At 35.6% G+C, this 19,253-nt stretch overlaps 1 protein-coding gene across 1 annotated transcript in view; it reads left to right on the forward strand.

Annotated features, from left to right (window-relative positions):
• BRCA2 (BRCA2, DNA repair associated) overlaps positions 1–19,253 on the forward strand; it is a 52,179-nt gene that overhangs the window by 4,365 nt on the left and 28,561 nt on the right. The window contains 16 exon segments of the mRNA XM_021065184.1: positions 5,390–5,495; positions 6,063–6,112; positions 6,203–6,243; positions 6,442–6,553; positions 7,305–7,354; positions 7,629–7,740; positions 9,065–9,118; positions 9,121–10,182; positions 11,494–11,556; positions 11,559–11,777; positions 11,780–11,980; positions 11,983–12,389; positions 12,430–12,706; positions 12,709–15,147; positions 15,150–16,436; positions 18,709–18,804. Of these exon segments, the coding sequence (XP_020920843.1) occupies positions 5,390–5,495; positions 6,063–6,112; positions 6,203–6,243; positions 6,442–6,553; positions 7,305–7,354; positions 7,629–7,740; positions 9,065–9,118; positions 9,121–10,182; positions 11,494–11,556; positions 11,559–11,777; positions 11,780–11,980; positions 11,983–12,389; positions 12,430–12,706; positions 12,709–15,147; positions 15,150–16,436; positions 18,709–18,804 (6,576 nt within the window).

Raw genomic sequence — 19,253 nt, forward strand, 5'->3', positions numbered from 1 at the left:
TCATTCACATATTTATTACCTGCTTGATTTAAGTAATATACTCTCCCTTTCTTTGGAGTATTGTTTTCTAGCAAGGGGAATTAACAATACAGGTAAAATGTAGTCTAAGCTTGAATGTGGTGCATGCCAAAAGAAAAGTACAAAAAGTATAATGAGTGTAAATAGTGTTGGGGTTGATTAGGGATGTTTTCAGTTGAGATAGAAACCTTGACGAATGGATGAGGTTCAGAAATTCGAAGATGGGGTAGAGTGAGCATGTTCTAGGCAAAGGGAAAAGCATGAGGAGATATAGTTTGTGAACTTAATTCAGAACTGTTTAGAGTGTTGCATGTCTGAAAGGAATCAATAAACAACCTAAGGCTAAAAGAGCAGATTTAGAGCCAGGCATTGAATGCCAAGCTAATGAAATTGAATTTATTTGGTGAGTTGCTGAGCAGAGAAATCCCATGCAAATTGAATCATGCTACTTCCTGCTTCAGCCCTCTGATTACCTCCCTTTGCCCTCATGATAAAATCCAGACTCCTTAATGTGATTTACAAGGTCCTTCATGATCTGTTCCTTCATTAACTCTTGCCTCATCTTTCCATAATTCCCTTCCCACCCACCCTCAATGTACCATTCATTCATAATGATTTCTGTTTGAAACCACCATGCTCTTTGGCTCTTTACACATTGTTTTCTCTGCCCAGAAGTTACTTCTTCTTTCGTCTAGCTAACTGGCACTCATCTTTCAGATCTTGGCTTATCTCCCTGCTTCTGGGAAGTATTCCCTATAGCTTTCACTTAGCTTCTGGTGCAGGAGGCTTAGATAAGTAATTAAACTGTAATAAGTGCTATGAAAGATAAACTCTTTAGAAAATGCGCATACGAAGAGGATGTAGGTAATGGGCAAAGATTTCCTTGTATGTTATTGGATGCCTAGGGGTATACATAGTGAGTATTCAGTCAATATTTGTAGAAGAAATGAATATTTATTTTGCTTAGAAAGCCTAATAATCTGGCAGCCGTCTTTGAAGCTGTGTTTTTCAAAATGTGATGCCTGGACCATTAGACTCTCCTGAAGTGCTGACTGAAGAGGAAGATTCCAGGCACCACTCTGAATCTATTAAATTAGTATCTCTGGAAATGGAGGTCATGAATGTACATTTTTTAACTACTGAGTGATTCTTACAGGAAGAGAAGATTGCAGGCAGGGAGGTCAATTAAGAGACATACACAGTGGTCCAGGTGACTGCCTGAATTAGAGTAATGGTAGTGACAGTGGAAATGGAAGGTAGATAAGGTGAATTCAAAGGAAAGGATGACTCGTAGGTTAAGAGCATGACTGAGAATGTCATGGAGACATTGGCAGAAATTGTAAGCACTGGGGGAAAAGCAGGTTTGAGAGGGTAAAAAAAAGTAGGTTGAGGTTTGGACGGCAGTTTGAGACCGTAGTGGGATGTGAAGATGGAGAAGTCCTGAGAGCTTTGGGGACTCTAGGACTGAAGCTGAAGAGAGTATCGGCAGAAGAGACCGCCGCAGGAGCCACCTCTCAGTTTGGAAAGTGAGAAAGTCATCACGTGCAGTGAGAAAATTTATTATTGACATTGATGAGGCCTAAGATAGAGCCACAGGGGATATTTAGCAGGTAAAATACAAAGGAGAGCACAGAAAAGGGAAGCATCCATTCAACAAATATTCCATGCTTCCTTTGTGCCTGGCAGCTTGCTTGGCATTTAAGATATAAACATGAATAAGATGGCCTTTGACCTCTGGGAACTCAGTCTTGTATGGGAGAAAATATGTAAATATACTGGTGGGTATGTGTTATACTAGGAGCATGTACAAAGTACTATGTTGTGACATAATAAAGGGAACAGCTGTCTGTCTTAACGTGGTCAGGAAAAGCTCTAAACCAGTTTATTCTCAGTGTCTTGCATCCTGAAAGACATACCTAGAGTTGGTGATTTATCATCTAATTGTAATCTGCTGGGACTGGTCTATCTATAAGCAGGGAAGGGTAGGAATGAATAAGGCCACTGTGGGCTCGCAGCTCTATAACTTTTTTAAGGTTACAGGGCGTAAATAATTCTGTTGACTGCAGTCTCTTGAGACCTTTTGCTTTTGAGTTGTTTTGTTTTTTTTCTTTTCTGAAAGAATTTTTATTGTGGTAAAATATACATAACAAAATTTACCATTTTGGCCTTTTTTTAATATTACTCAATGAATTTCTTACATTTATGGTTGTACAATGACCATTACAACCCAGTTTTATAGCACTTCCATCCCAAACCCTCAATACATCCCCCCTCCCGTCTCCTCTGGAAACCATAGTTTTTCAAAGTCTGTGAGTCAGTATCTGTTCTGCAAAGCAGTTCATCCTGTCCTTTTTTTAGATTCCCCATATAAGTGATAGCATTTGATGTTGGTGTCTCACCATCTGACTGACTTCACTGAGCATGATTATTTCTTGGTCCATCCATGTTGCTGCAAATGCCATTATTTCTTCCCTTTTGATGGCTGAGTAATATTCCATTGTGTGTATATACCACATGTCTTTATCCACTCCTTTGTGGATGGATATTTAGGTTGTTTCCATGTCTTGGCTATTGCATATAGTGCTGCAATGAACATTGGAGTACCTGTGTCTTTTCGAGTCATGGTTTTCTCTGGATAGAAGCCCAGAAGTGGGATTGCTGGATCAAATGGTAGTTCTATGTTTAGTTTTCTGAGGAATCTCCATACTGTTTTCCACAGTAGTTGCACCAATTTTCATTCCCACCAACAGTGTAGAGGGGTTCCCTTTTCTCCAACCCTCTCCAGCACTTAGTGTTTGTAGACTTCTTGATGATGGCCATTCTGGCTGGTGTAAGGTGGTACGTCATAGTGGTTTTGATTTGCATTTCTCTAATAATGAGTGATGTTGAACATCTTTTCATGTGTTTCTTGCCATCTGCATGTCTTCTTTGGAGAACTGTCTGTTCAGATCTTCTGCCCATTTTTTGATGGGGTTGGATTTTTTTGGGCATTGAGCTATAGGAGGTGTTTATACATTTTGGAGCTGAATATCTTGTCAGTCACTTCATTTGGAAATATTTTCTCCCATTCTGTGGGTGTCTTTTCGTTTTGTTTAGGGTTTTCTTTGCTGTGCAGAAACTTTTAAGTTTAATTGTGTCCCATTTGTTTACTTTTGTTTTTACTGTCATTACTCTAAGAGGTAGAGCTGAGATGTTGCTGTGGTTTATGTCGGAGAGTGTTTTGCCTATGTTTTCCTCTAAGAGTTTTATATACAATATTTTAAAAGTTTGTTTGGAAGCACAAAAGACCCAGAATAGCCAAAGATATCCTGAAAAGGAAAAATGGAGCTGGAGGAATGAGGCTCCCATACTTCAGACTATACTACAAAGCAGCAGTCATCAAAACCATATGGTACTAGCACAAAGACAAAAATATACATCAGTGGAACAGGATAGAAAGCCCAGAATTAAACCCATGCACCTACAGTCAACTAATCTATGACAAAGGAGGAAGAATATACAATGGAGAAAAGACAACCCATTCAATAAGTGGTGCTGGGAAAACTGGACAGCCACATGGAAAAGAATGAAATTAGAACACTTTGTAATACATACACAAAAATAAACTCAAGATGGATTAAAGACGTAGATAAAAGACGAGATACTATAAAACTCTTTGAGTTTACTTTAAATTCAATATTGAAATGTAGGAGTAAGACTTAAGCTATTTTTTAACCTACTTAATTCAGTTCTAACATCTAATATATTAATTTTTTTAATTATCCACAAAATTCCATGAGGAAATGTGCTGTTCCTTCTTCTCAGCAGTCTTTTTTTTTTTTTTTTTTTTTTTTTTTGCATAAGATCACATGAGTTTATCTTAGCCATCATTCTGTTTATTTACAAGAAGTATTGAGGGTTTGGGATGGAAATGCTATAAAATTGGGAAATATTTGAGTATGAACTTGGTTTTGCCTGGTTCATTTTATTTTTTATTTCTTACACATTCCATTCTTTTGCATTTCTTTTTATTGCTGAGCCAAAACTTTATTATTAAGTCCTATGTTTACATTAGGGTTCATTCTTTGTATAGTTCTCTGGATTTTGAGGAATGTATAATATCATGTACCCACCATTACAGTATCATTTAAAATAGTTTCACTGCCCTAAAAATCCCCTGTGCTCCATCTATTCACCTTTTCTTCCCCCTAAACCCCTGGAAACCACTGATGTTTATACTGTCTGGTTTTGTCTTTTCCAGAATGTCTTGTTGTTGGAGTCATACAGTATATAACCTTTTCAGACTGGCTTCTCTCACTTGGTGATTTTAGGGTCCTCCATGTCTCTTCGTGGCTTGATAGCTCATTTCTTTTAATCACTGAATAATGCTTTTTGTATGGATGTACTAGTTTTATCCGTTCACTTATTGAAGGACATCTTGGTTGCTTCCAAGTTTTAGCAATCATGAATAAAGCTGCTGTCAACATTCATATGCAGGATTGTGTGTGGACCTAAGTTTTCAGATTATTTGGGTAAATACCTAGGAGTACATTGTTGGATCTCATCCTAGGGATGTGTTTAGTTTTGTAAGAAATGGCAAACTGTCTTCCAAAGGGACTGTACCATTTTGCATTCCCATGAGCAGTGAACGGGAATTCTTCGTGCTTCACACCCTCATCAGCATTGGATGTCTGTATTTTAGATTTTAGCCATTATAACACTAACATGGCTTATTTTTCCAAAACTTCTTTAAGTTAGAAATTATAGGATCAGTTAAAGAACCCATTTTTAAGAGCAATTTTTGAGTAATAAGTGCCTCAAGTGCCAAATTTGTGATACAGAAAATAAGAATGTTGAACAATTATAAATGGTATTTGGTAAGCCACATACAGCTTTAGAAACCCTAAATGTATGAGCATTGTCTTAGAAAATAGATGTGTTCAATAAGAACAGAAGCAAGTATTATGTGTCACTGTCTACAACCCACTTTTCTAATCCATTCAGCCAGTATTTGTGGAATGTCTGCTACTTATCAGGCAGTATTGTAGTTTCTAAGGATACAGTGATAAATAAGACAAGTTATTTATTTTGCATGCCACTTCCATACATTTCAAAAAAATTTCCCTACTGTATTCTTAACTCTTTGCAGTTCTATCTTGAATTGTATTATTCATGTGTTTTATGCATATTATATGCTTCATATGGTTATTGAATGGGGGCAGACATCCCTTTTTGGGAGGAGTCAGCAAACTGAGAAACCAGTTCAGACTGAATTCCCCATATGTTCTCATTCCCATTATAGATGAGACTTTTTGTTTTTAAATATTTCCAGAGAATGAAAATTCACAACCCAGAGCATATTTGTTCTCACTCAACTACTGTATTGTTTCAGGAAAGGATATTACCAACAGTAAACATAAAAGTTGTACAATGAAGGCTAAAATGGATCAAGCAAGTGATATTACCAGCCCACCTCCAAATTCTTGCCTTAGTGAAAGGTATGAAGTCATTACATTAAAATATTTAAATATTTTCCTTCACGTGATGTTTGTTTTATAGAAATGCATCTAATTTTTATGGTATTGTTTTGCCTTAGAGCCTAGCAGAGGATCTTCTGTTTTTAGATAATTTCCTTTTTGGTTGAGTCCTTTAATAAAATAATTTTTACATTAGAAACATTTACTTTGTTTCTCTTAATATGTTGAATTCACTGGTTTTTCTGTGTATCATGGAATTTTTAACTAACAATTAACTTATGAAAAGCAATGCCTTTGAAATATCCACTTTAAATTATTTGCGTACTTTGAATTTTTGGAGAGAATATGATGCTATTTATGCATACGTTATACATTACTTCCAATGGAGATTTTAAACATAATTTAGTGATTCTTAGTTCTTCATGAGATAATAACTTTCTAAAAAATAATCTAAAAATATTACAAACTAGTATAATTCTAATGATAGAAATGACTGAGTCCTTTTTTTAAATAAGATTGGTATTTTGCTTCTCTTTGCTATTTTTGTTCTCTTGAATAATCTTAAGGATTTGTTCTGTTTTGTTTTAGTCCTTTTGTTCTACGATGTACACATGTAACACCACAAAGAGAAAAGTCGGGTATGAATTAAAACAAGGCTTTTTATTTTTCAAATGCTCTAAATTTTAATAAAAATAAAACTTAGTAATTCTCCCTTGTTTTATTCCCAGTGGTATGTGGAAATTTATTTTATACACCAAAGCTCATGAAGGTAAATATTTTTCCTGGTTTATTTTTACTTTGTAGTAATTGAGAATTTGATGTGTCATCATTTTGCCCTGAGATTTACAGATAGATACCTACTGACTCACATAGGCATTAAGTATATAATAATGAAATAAAAGTGAATAAAATGTATTCTTAATCATCAGTGCACTTCTGTGAAAAAAACTGTTTTCTTTGTTTCCAGGGTCAGACACCAAAACGTATTTCTGAAAGTTTAGGAGCTGAGGTGGATCCTGATATGTCTTGGTCAAGTTCTTTGGCCACACCACCAACACTTAGTTCTACTGTGCTCATAGGTAATACCAGCAAATGTGTGTTAGAGAAAATGATGCTGGTAAATCTGTAATGCTTCTGTTAAAAATATTTATATGAAAAGATAATTTGATAGCAATCAGGTTAGATAATACTGTCTTTGATAGGTGTGTCAGTAGCTCAGAATAATTTTATTCTATGTAGTGTAGATTTGGATAAATCTCAAGTGCATTAAATAGTATCTTAGAGGAGTCAGATTAATTTATGCACAGACCAGGGGTTTTTTTTTTTTTTCCTAGCCAGTACATTCTATTTCGATTCCTCTTTAGCTGAGCATTTAGCGTTCTTCTTTTCTTGCTCCGATGAAATACTAGAGATATTATTAGAAGAACGTTGAAAAGTGAGAAGTATTGAACATACGATATGCCTTTCTATCTACTGTACTATTATCTAAATAAGTACTACAGGGTACAAGTTTGAGCTTTTAAGTCATGACATCATAGCTTCATGTGATTTTCCAAGCCTTTGTGGGCAGTATTACCTTTAAGTCGGGATCACCATGGGTTTTTCACCACTTTATGAGTGGTGCTCAGGAAGTATGAGTATAGCTTATCCACTGTATTGATTGACCTTTGTAATTATGCTACTTGGATCAGTTCCTTTTGTTTCAAATCTGTCATTTAATTTAGGAGTGCATGTTTCTTTTGATCGAAAAATATACAAGCTTTACATTAACTGTAGTGTTGGATGTGTAAGGTAGTATAGGTAAATTGAACTTTTTTTTCTTTTTTACAGCCAGAGATGAGGAAGCATCTGCGACTGCATTTCCTAATGATGCTGCTGCCGTAAGTAAAAATGACAAGTTGATTGTGCTGGTGCAATAGCATATGATTTCAGAATACCTTGAAAACTTATTTATCTAGCATTCTTTATTCTCTGATTTATGATTTATCTAAGCCCTTGGGGAAATCCCTGTACTTATTTCTCTGTGTGATTTTCTTTGACTTCCTCCAGAACTCTGCTGTTTCTTGGTTTAAGTTGGATATACTGAGAGTTTTTATACTAGTAATTTTATGTGAGAGTTTTTATACTAGTAATTTTAAAATACAACTTTTGCAGATTTTGAAAAGCTATTTTTCTAACCATGATGAAAGTCTGAAGAAGAATAATAGGTTTATTCCTTCTGGAAGAGACAATGAAAACAAAAATCAAAGAGAAGCTAAAAGTCATGGTAAGTCCTTCTGTTAACTTGAACTACTGTTTTTAAGGGACATCACTGAAATATTGCTCCTCTTTTCTTAAAGAGAAAATACACTGCTTCTTCTGTCTCTTGTTATTCTTTTTTAGGGTTGCACCCGCAGCATATGGAAGTTCCCGGACTAGGAGTCAAGTGGGAGCCACAGCCGCCGGCCTTTGCCTCAGACACGGAAACACCAGATCCTAGCCGCACCTGCGACCTACTCCTCAGCTTGTGGCAACAACGGATCCTTAACCCACTGAGGGAGGCCAGGGATCCAGTCCGCAGCCTCATGGATACTAGTCGGGGAACCCACTGAACTGCGACAGGAACTCGTGATTTTCCTTTCTTGATTACTAAAGGTTTTGAGAATAGAAACTAACTTGATTTAGATGAAAACATCATGCTATTCACGATGCTACTGTGACAAAAAAAAAAAAACCAGAACCTATAACCCAAAACATAAGAGATGCAGAGTAAGACTTATAATTAACAAAACATGAAGACCTTATTTTCTAATGAAAAAGTAAGTATGGCAGTTCCTATCATGGCTCAGTGATTAACGAGCCCGACTAGTATGCATGAGGACTCAGGTTTGATCCCTGGTCTCGCTCAGTTCGTTAAGGATCTGGCATTGCCATGAGCTGTGGTGTACGTTGCAGACGTGGCTCAAATCCTGCATTGCTGTGGTACGGGCTAGCTGCTGTAGCTCCGATTCAACCCCTAGTCTGGGAACCTCCACATGCCACAGGTGCGGCCCTAAAACAAAGACCAAAAAAAAAAAGTAAGTATGGTTGCACATATACCAGAGGTTACCTAATCAGGTCACTGGAATATTGCATATTCTTAGTATGTGTGTAAATCTGCGTAAACATGTAGGATTGGATCTGTGCGTGTGTGTGTGTGTGTGTGTGTGTGTGTGTGCGTGTGCGCGCGCGCGTGCCTGCATATGTACATATAACATCAGATTTTACTGCCAGTTATACGGCCAAAAAATTAATTTGGAACATCTAGTTTGATAAATCTTAAATATTAAATTGTGTTTATGTAGTAAAATTGAATGAGTTTTATATAGAACTGGTAAAGTTTATTGAGGATTGAGATGAATGAAAGGCTTTGGGTACACTGGAATCAGTCTTGACCAGAAGAACAAATCAAGGTTGGTGCCCATGTACCCCAAAAATAGCTAGCCTTCAGGATAATCTTTTAAATGCTAAAGGTTTTTTTTTATGAATTTAATGTATATTATTTCTATGAAAAATGTTTTGGTTCTGTTATAAAATGTTCTTAATAATGCTTCTGTTTTGAATTTTAATAGGATTGGAGAAAATGTTAGAGGATTCGTTTGATAAAGTAGATAACTGCAAAGATCATTTGGTAAATCAACACCAACTGTCCTAAAAGATGAGTTACATGAAACAGTTGCAGATATTTCTGAAGAAGATAGTTTTTCACTGTGTGTTTCTAAATATAAAACAAGAAGTCTACAAAAAATGAAAACTGGAAGGACTAGGAAAAATATTTTCAATGAAACAAATACTTATGAATATGAAGAAGCTAAAAAACAAATGACGGAAAATAAACATTCATTTGTATCTGAAACAGAACCAAATGATGGGGATTCATTAGACTCAAATGTAACAAGTCAGACGCCCTTTGGGAATGGAACTGACAACATCTCCAAGGAATTTGTGCCATCTTCAGCCTCTGAATGGTCTCAACTGACCCTCTCCGGTCTAAACGAAACCCAGATGGAGAAAACATCCCTACTGCATATTTCTTCTTGTGACCAAAATAATGCAGAAGAAGACTGCATAGGCACAGACAAAGAATGTACCAACATCATTACTGTAGAAAATTCTTTGCCACATATAGCAAGCATGTCAAAAACAAGGACGATATTAAATGAAGTAACAGTGGTAAATAAGAGAGATGAAGGGCAGTGTGTTGAATCTCCTGACGATTCCACTGGTGTGGAAAATCAAGTAATATCTGACTCTTCTCTCATAGCTTCTCCACTTCAGGGGATCAAAAAGTCTCTATTCAGGATGAGAGAATCCCCTGAAAAGACAGCCAACGCAGATTTCCCTAGTAATATGACTGATCCGAACTTGAAAGAAGAACCTGAAGCCTCCAGAAGTGGATTGGAAATACACACTCTTTGCTCACAGAAGGAGGGTTCTTTATGTATGCACTCAGCTGATAATGGAAGCTGGCCAGCCACTACCAAATATACTTCTGTAGCTTTGAAGAATACAGGTTTAATATCCACTTTGAAAAAGAAAACAAAAAAGTTTATTTATGCTATAAATGACAGAACATCTTACCAAGGACTGAAAGCACAGAAAGACCAAGAATCAGAACTAATGAACTCTTCAGCTCAATTTGAAGCAAAGCCCTTTGAAGCACCACATACATTTACAAACACTGACTCAGGTACCTCTTTGTGTGTGTGCGTGCACGTGTGTGTGTACGGTTTTATGGACAGTGACAAGTTTCTTGTTTGAATATGTGAATCATTTTCTTTAACCTTTTTGAAAAAACATACTGCCTGATTTCATTCTATAGGGTTTTTTTTTTTGTTTTTCTTCAATAGTGTTTTGGGTTTTTTTTTTAATTTATATTTTATATTCAGTATCAAGCAATATCAAGCAGTGTCAGAATAGATTATTATTTAGGCTTTTGGTTACCAATGTTCAGAATCATTTATTCAAACTTACTGAGTCAGTTTGCCTAACATATATAATCGTAACTCTGGAGACAGCATGTGATTCATAAACATCAAGAGCTTGGCTACTTGATTCCCACCTTAATTTTTGATATTTATTATATGCAAGTTGGATAATTCTGTAAACATGTTGTGCTATTTAATATATATTTTCTCTAAAGTGTGTGAAAAATAGAGGGAAAAAGCTAATTGCTTGCTCAGTTTACTGTAAGGCAGTCATAAAACAATGATTTTTGCTGTTTTCGTTACATAGTTTTACACATGAGATTAATAATTTTGACTTGTTCAACAACAGGAATTGTGGTGTTGCAATGGAAACAAATCCAGCTAGTATCCATGAGGACATAGGTTCGATCCCTAGTCTCACTCAGTGAGTCAGGGATCCAGCATTGCTGTGAGCTGTGATGTAGGTCGCAGACACAGCTTGGATCCTGCATTGCTGTGGCTGTGGCATAGGCTGGCAGCTATAGCTCCGATTCGACCCCTAGTCTGGGAACTTCCATATGCCAGGCATGTGGCCCCAAAAAGCAAAAAAATAAAAAATAAAAAGATTAACTGCAAGAGCAGTTTAACTCATTTGTTAATATAATTTAGATTAGGTAATCTTTCAGGCCCTTCATGTGTAAAACCTTTTAAAAGTTCATTTTTTTGGTTTTTATCAGTGCGATAGATTGAATTAACCAAAGGAAATGGTTACTTTTCTAATTCCTTTTTTTGCCTTGGTAGAATTTCTAACTCCGATTACATCAATATTAGCAAAGAATTTTTTCCAATTTTATTTTCAAATAAAATTACTTTGAATTTTACTTGTGGCAGCTAGCTGCTTTCTTGAACTACATACTAATTTTAATTAAATTGATAAATATCATTAAAAAAATACTAGGTATGTATCTTTAGTGAGAACTGTAATAATTCCAAAATAGAGAATATTTAGAGTTCTTTCTTTTAAACCTGATATTTAGTGAATGTGATTGACGGAACTTTAATTTCATCTTATCGCTTTGTGTCTTTATGCTTAGGTTTATTGCATTCTTCTGTCCAAAAAAATCGTTTACAGGATGACTCTGAAGAACGAATTTTGTCTTCACCAGCTCTTTGGGGACCATTCTGAGAAAATGTTCTAATAATGAAAGTCATTCTGATAACAAAACAGTATCTCAGGATCTTGATTATAAAGAAGCAAAAATTGATAAGGAGAAACTACCATCATTTATAACCACAGAAACTGATAATGTGTCATGCATGCAGAAAAAGCACTGTGAAGATGATCCAAAAAGCCAGAGAGTTCTAGATATAAAGGAAAAAGTCTTGCCGCAGGACGTCACCCTGCAGTGCCACATTCAGAGGAAGGTCGTGATACTTACTTTCAATCCCAGGAAAACTTTTTACATGACCTTGATAATACCACCATTTTAACTCCTAGCTCCAAGGATCTTCTGTCAAATCCAGTTGTGACTTCTGGAGGAAAAGAATCATATAAAATGTCAGAGAAGATAAAATCTAGGAATGCAAAGCTGATTTTGAATTAACCCGAAATATTTCCATGGAAAAGAATCAAGAAACATGTGTTTTAAATGACAGTTCTCAAAAAGCTGAGCTGTTGGCACCTGAAAAATACCTAACAGTAGTATCACCTTCTATGAAGGTCCAACTTAACCAAAATATAAATCTCACAGGAATCCAAAAAGACCAAGAAGAGACTACTTTAATTTCAAAAATAACCGTTAGTCCAAACTCTGAAGAACTTTTCCCAGACAACGAGACTAATTTTGTCTTTCAGACACCTACCAAAAGGAATATTCCTGTTTTGGGGAACATTATGGAAGTTCATGAGGTAGACCTCAGTTGCTTAAGAGAACCTGTTCTCAAGAACTCTGCCTTAGTAACATGTACAGATATAGATGATGAACAAACAGCCAAAGGTCGATGACAAAAGATTTTGTTTCATCAAATAGACCCATGATCTTATAGAGAAGAACAGAACGAGTGTACAGCAGCAACCAAAAATTATTCAAGGTCAAGAATCAAAGTCACATACCTCCTTGGATATCGATGTGAAATCAAACAGAAGTAATGATTGCATGGACAGTTGGGCAGGACTCTCAGATTTGATTGCAAGTCACAGTTTTGGAAATGGCTTCAGGACAGCTTCTAATAAAGAGATAAAACTCTCTGAACACAACATTAAGAAAAGTAAATTGCTCTTCAGAGATCTTGAAGAACATTATCCTCCTAGCTAGCCTGTGTTGAAACTGTAAATACCTTATCATTAGCAAGTCAAAAGAAAGAAAGCAAACCTCATGCACTTGATTTGCCGTCAGTTAATACTGTATCTGGGTGTGTGCAAAGTAGTGCAATTCTTTCTGATAGTGAAAACAGACACACAACCCCTCCAATTTTATCTTTAAAGCAAGACTTTAATTCAAACCATAATTTAACACCTAGCCAAAAGGCAGAAATTACAGAACTTTCGACAATACTGGAAGAATCAGGAAGCCAGTTTGAATTTACGCAATTTAAAAAACCAGGTCACATAACACAGAACAGTCTGTGTGAAATGCCTGCAAATCAGATGACTGTCTTAAACACCCCTTCTGAGGAATGGAAAGATCCTGCTCTTCATCTCACAATTAATGCCCCATCTGTCAGTCAGGCAGAAAGCAGCAGCAAGTCTGAAGGTATAGATGGAGGTAAGCAAAAGTTTGCTTGCTTGTCATCATCCAACTGTAGCAGAAGTGCTTCTGGTTATTTAGCAGATAAAAATGAAGTGGAATTTAGGGGGTTTTATTCTGCTCGTGGCACAAAACTGAATGTTTCCAGGAAAGCTCTGCAGAAAGCTATGAACCTGTTCAGTGACATTGAGAATGTTAGTGAGGAAACTTCTGCAGCAGTAGGTCCAGGATGTTTCTCTTCAAGCAAATGTAATGATTCTGATGTTTCAATATTTAAGGTAGAAAATTATAGCAGTGATAAAAGTTTAAGTGAGAAATACAATAAATGCCAACTGATACTAAAAAATAACATTGAAAGGACTGCTGACATTTTTGTTGAAGAAAATACTGACGGTTACAAGAGAAATACTGAAAATAAAGACAACAAATGTACTGGTCTTGCTAGTAACTTAGGAGAAGCTGATGACAGTGCTTCAAGTAAAACTGATACAGTTTATATGCACGAAGATGAAACTGGTTTGCCATTTATTGATCACAACATACATCTAAAATTACCTAACCACTTTATGAAGAAGGGAAATACTCAAATTAAAGAAGGTTTGTCAGATTTGACTTGTTTGGAAGTTATGAGAGCCGAAGAAACATTTCATATTAATACATCAAATAAACAGTCAACTGTTAATAAGAGGAGCCAAAAAATAAAAGATTTTGATGTTTTTGATTTGTCCTTTCAGAGTGCAAGTGGGAAAAACATCAGAGTCTCTAAAGAGTCATTAAATAAAGCTGTAAATTTCTTTGACGAAAAATGCACAGAAGAAGAATTGAATAACTTTTCAGATTCCTCAAATTCTGAAATACTTTCTGGCATAAATATCAACAAAATAAACATTTCAAGCCATAAGGAAACAGATTCGGACAAAAACAAACTATTGAAAGAAAGTGACCCAGTTGGTATTGAAAATCAATTACTGACTCTCCAGCAAAGATCAGAATGTGAAATCAAAAAGATCGAAGAACCTACCATGCTGGGTTTTCATACAGCTAGTGGGAAAAAAGTAAAAATTGCGAAGGAATCGTTGGACAAAGTGAAAAATCTTTTTGATGAAACAAAGCAAGATAGTAGTGAAACCACTAATTCTAGCCATCAAGGGGTAAAAACACAGAAGGACAGAGAGGTATGTAAAGAAGAGCTTGAATTAACATTCGAGACAGTTGAAATAACTGCCTCAAAGCATGAAGAAATACGGAATTTTTTAGAGGAGAAAAAACTTGTTTCTAAGGAGATCACCATGCCACCCAGGCTCTTACGTCATCATTTACACAGACAAACTGAAAATCTCAGCATGTCAAACAGTATCCCCCTAAAAGGTAAAGTACATGAAAATATGGAAGAAGAAACATCTTGTCACACAGATCAGTCCACTTGTTCAGCCATTGAAAATTCAGCATTAACATTTTACACAGGACATGGCAGAAAAATTTCTGTGAATCAGGCTTCCGTATTTGAAGCCAAAAAGTGGCTTAGAGAAGGAGAACTGGACGATCAACCAGAAAACGTAGATTCTGCCAAGGTCATATGTTTAAAGGAATGTGCTAGGGATTATGTAGGAAATCCTTTGTGTGGGAGTAGTTCAAACAGTATCATAACTGAAAATGACAAAAATCTCCCTGAAAAACAAAATTCAACTTATTTAAGTAACAGTGTGTCTAACAACTATTCATACCATTCTGATTTTTGTCATTCCAATGAGGTGCTCAGCAAATCAGAATCTCTCTCAGAAAATAAAATTGGTAATTCTGATACTGAGCCAGCAGTGAAGAATGTCAAAGACAGAAAAGACACTTGTTTTTCTGAAGAGATATCCACCGTAAGAGAAGCAAACACACACCCACAAGCTGTAGATGAAGACAGCTGGGTTCGGAAGCTTGTGATTAACTCTACACCATGCAAAAATAAAAATACACCTGGTGAAGTGTCCAGATCTAATTCAAATAATTTTGAGAAGAGCCACCTGCATTCAGTACAAGTGGGAACATAGCCTTTGTTTCACATGAAACAGACGTGAGAGAGAGGTTTGCAGACAACAACAGGAAGGCGATTAAGCAAAACACTGAGAGTATGTCAGGCTCTTGCCAAATGAAAATTATGACTGGCGCTCATAAGGCATTGGGTGATTCAGAGGATGTTATTTTCCCTAACTCTCCAGATAGTGAAGAACATATTACACGTTCACAGGAGGTTTTTCCTGAAATTCAAAGTGAACAAATTTTACAACATGACCCAAGTGTATCCGGATTGGAGAAAGTTTCTGAAATGCCACCTTGTCATATTAACTTAAAAACTTTTGATATACATAAGTTTGATATGAAAAGACATCCCATGTCAGTCTCTTCTATGAATGATTGTGGGGTTTTTAGCACAGCAAGTGGAAAATCTGTACAAGTATCAGATACTGCATTACAAAAAGCGAGACAAGTATTTTCTAAGACAGAAGATGTGGCTAAGCCATTCTTTTCCAGAGCAGTTAAAAGTGATGAAGAACATTCAGACAAGTACACAAGAGAAGAAAATGCTATGATGCATCCCCCCCCAAATTTCCTGTCATCTGCTTTCTCCGGATTTAGTACAGCAAGTGGAAAACAGGTTCCAGTTTCTGAGAGTGCCTTATGCAAAGTGAAGGGAATGTTTGAGGAATTTGATTTAATGGGAACTGAATGTAGACTTCAGCATTCACCTACATCTAGACAAGATGTGTCAAAGATACTTCCTCTCTCCGAGATTGATGAGAGAACCCCAGAACACTCTGTAAGTTCCCAAACAGAGAAAGCCTACAATGAACAATTTAAATTACCAGATAGCTGTAACACTGAAAGCAGTTCTTCAGAAAATAATCACTCTGTTAAAGTTTCTCCCGATCTCTCTCGGTTTAAGCAAGACAAACAGTTGGTATCAGGAGCAAAAGTATCACTTGTTGAGAACATTCATCATCTGGGAAAAGAACAAGCTTTACCTAAAAATATAACAATGGAAATTGGGAAAACTGAAACTTTTCCTAATCTTCCCTTGAAAACAAATATAGAAATTTGTTCTACTAAGTCCAAAGATCCAGAAAACTCTTTTGAAACAGAAGCAGTTGAGATTGCCAGAGCTTTTATGGAAGATGGTGAGCTGACAGATTCTGAACTGCCAAGTCATGCCAAACACTCTCTTTCACGCCAAAAAAATGAGGAAACGGTTTTGTTAACTTTAGGAATTGGAAAAAGAAGAGGAGATGCACTTGCCACTGTTGGTAAGTGTCTATTTTTTCCTTTTAGTTTGCCAATAACATTTTAAATTAAGTCCTTAATAATTCTGATGTAGTAGTTTGTAGCAATTAGGGTGTTTTACACTAAGTACATTTTTTCATACTTTTATGTGTAGTTTGGAATGTGATTTCACTCTTAATATCACTGAGTCTGTGTACTAAGAAGTCATTGGTTGAGTCACGGATGGAGAGATGGATGGATAGGTAGGTAGGTAGCAGGCAGAGGTTCAGACTCTGGCTCTTTAAAAGAACTTTAAAAGTTGGTTTCTAGTTATAGGTATTGGCTTGCTTTTTTTTCCATCTAGGAGGTGTTCTGAAATCAGTTATCCTTAGCAAATAATATGCTGGTCTTAATGCCATTTGGATGGTATTTTGACTTCTCTTTTAAATGTAGTAATTTTAACAATTTACCTCAACTATCAGGTTAAGTGGATATGTGATGTTCTTTTTCTGTTAGTATCTCTGACTAGGAATAATCTTAAATAGTTGAACTTGTTGATGAGTTACAGTTAAAGTAAATGCCTAAACTAAGTCTCAGCTTCTAAGTGGATAATCTTTTAAAAAACTATGGACTTGTAGAGTAGTTATCATAAGTCTTCTTGTCTAGTCCCTTCATATTACAGAGAAAGATCCTGCAGCCGGTCAGTTCATCCTTCCACTTGATGCATTCTGCCCTTAAGTCAGCCTGGTGGATACAGACTTGTTTAATCAAGTGTTAGCCAGTTTACGTTCTACCCCCATATATGTTACGGGCAAAGCAGTAAGTTTATAATACTTACCTTAAACTGTTGCTTTTCTCTCGGGAAAAATTCGGAGGTGCAGATGCTTAAAAGTATTCATAATGTTTAATGGAAAATAATAGGCCTTATTTATAGGACTCCATTTTGTTCATGTGTGTATAAAGTGGGTTGGCCTTAACACTTAGGAATAAAAACAACTCAGACTTCTAATAACTGTTCTCAACATCACTATTTAATTTCCCTCACTTCTGTTTTTTATATATATATATATATAAAAGCTATATATATATATAAGCTATATATATATATAAAATCTATATATATATAAAAGCTATATATATATATATATATATATATATATATATATATATAGCTTATTCAGCTTCTGGTTACTTGAATAGTACAGGTCCTTGTCAAACAATTAAATCACTTCATAATCTAACATTTGATAAAGCCTTTCATGGACATTTTAATTTACTAAATCCTTCGGATTCATTCCCGTTAATAAAACAGCAAAAAGCAAAGAATCTGTTAACATATATTATCTCAATAAGATATGGAAATGCATAACTTAAATTATAGTTTAAGTTTAGTCTCAGTCTTTGTAGAATTTTAAAGTCATATTACTTTTGCTAATATTTTCATGTAATTTTTGTTTTTGTTTTTGTTTTGCTTTTTAGGCACGCACCCGAGGCATATGGAGGTTCCCAGGCTAGGGGTGAAATCGGAGCGACAGCTGCCGGCCTACACCACAGCCACAGCAACGCAGGATCCAAGCCGTGTCTGCAACCCACACCACAGGTCACGACAACACCAGATCCTTAACCCACTGAGCGAGGCCAGGGATAAAACTCACAGCCTTATCATTCCTAGTCGGATTCGTTTCCATTGTGCCATGATGGGAACTCCTCATGTAATTTTGATAGTCTTTTAAAGTCTTTTCTCCTATTTACTGACCGTAATTCAAAAATCTATATAATAAATTCCTTCTTGAGTATAATGTAAAAAAAATAGTTTATTTGAAGAAATGTTGTCCTTATTGCCAGTAAAGTGGCAATTTATTAAAAAGTAGCTTATCTGAGTTCCCTGGTGGCTCAGTGGGTTAAGGATCTGGCATTGTCACTTCCGTGGTGTGGGTTCGATACCTGGCTGGGAACTTCCACATGCTGTAGGTGCAGCCAAAAAATACCCCCCAAAGAGTAACTTAACTATACTGCAATATAAAATAAAAATTAAAAAGAAAAAAAGTAGCTTATCTGTGGTACCTGGTAACATCTGTTTATCCCTGGCCCCTATTACATAGTGGTATTTTAAATGGTCAAAAAAATAGAAATTAAATATTGAAAAATTAGTTTTCTCTTCAAAATAGAATGTTCATTACTTACAATTATTACTTATTTTTTGCTTAACATATTGTAAGAGTCAATACTTTAGTTTTAAAAATGGACTATATAGGCTTTTGAAAAATGAAATTGATACTATTTGCTGTAAAAATATGTATGGAAATTTCTTTTTAGGAGAACCCCCAATCAAAAGAAACTTGTTAAATGAATTTGACAGGATAATAGAAAATCAAGAAAAATTCTTAAAGGCTTCAAAAAGCACTCCAGATGGTAACATTTGCTTTTTATCCATATCTTTTCCACCTCTGTAGTTATTATAAGTACTATTCTTAAAGCTATTTTTCTCAGCTCTTTTGGGTATGTAGGTAATTGAGCAAGCCTTTAGTGTATGGTTTGTTAAAACTTACATCGTTCCTTATTTGTTATGTGAGCTTTTCCTTCATAATATCTATTAGAATGTAGAGGTTCTCCATAACTGAAAATTGTGAAATGATAATAAAATAATGACTTTTTAAATAAAAAATCTGTAAGAATTTTTATGAGCTTTAGTAATTTAAGCTCAGATTCTGGTATCCAGTTGATTTCAGAATATTTACCTGAATCAGTTATTTAATTAGAGGTTGAAAAATAGTGGCTTTCAAATTCTGTTATTTCTTACATATTTATTAGCTGGGATTCTTCACAAAAAAGAGCTTTCTCTTTAACAACTGGGAATGAAC

This window comes from Sus scrofa, chromosome 11, assembly GCF_000003025.6.
Source record: "Sus scrofa isolate TJ Tabasco breed Duroc chromosome 11, Sscrofa11.1, whole genome shotgun sequence".
NCBI classification, from domain to species: domain Eukaryota; kingdom Metazoa; phylum Chordata; class Mammalia; order Artiodactyla; family Suidae; genus Sus; species Sus scrofa.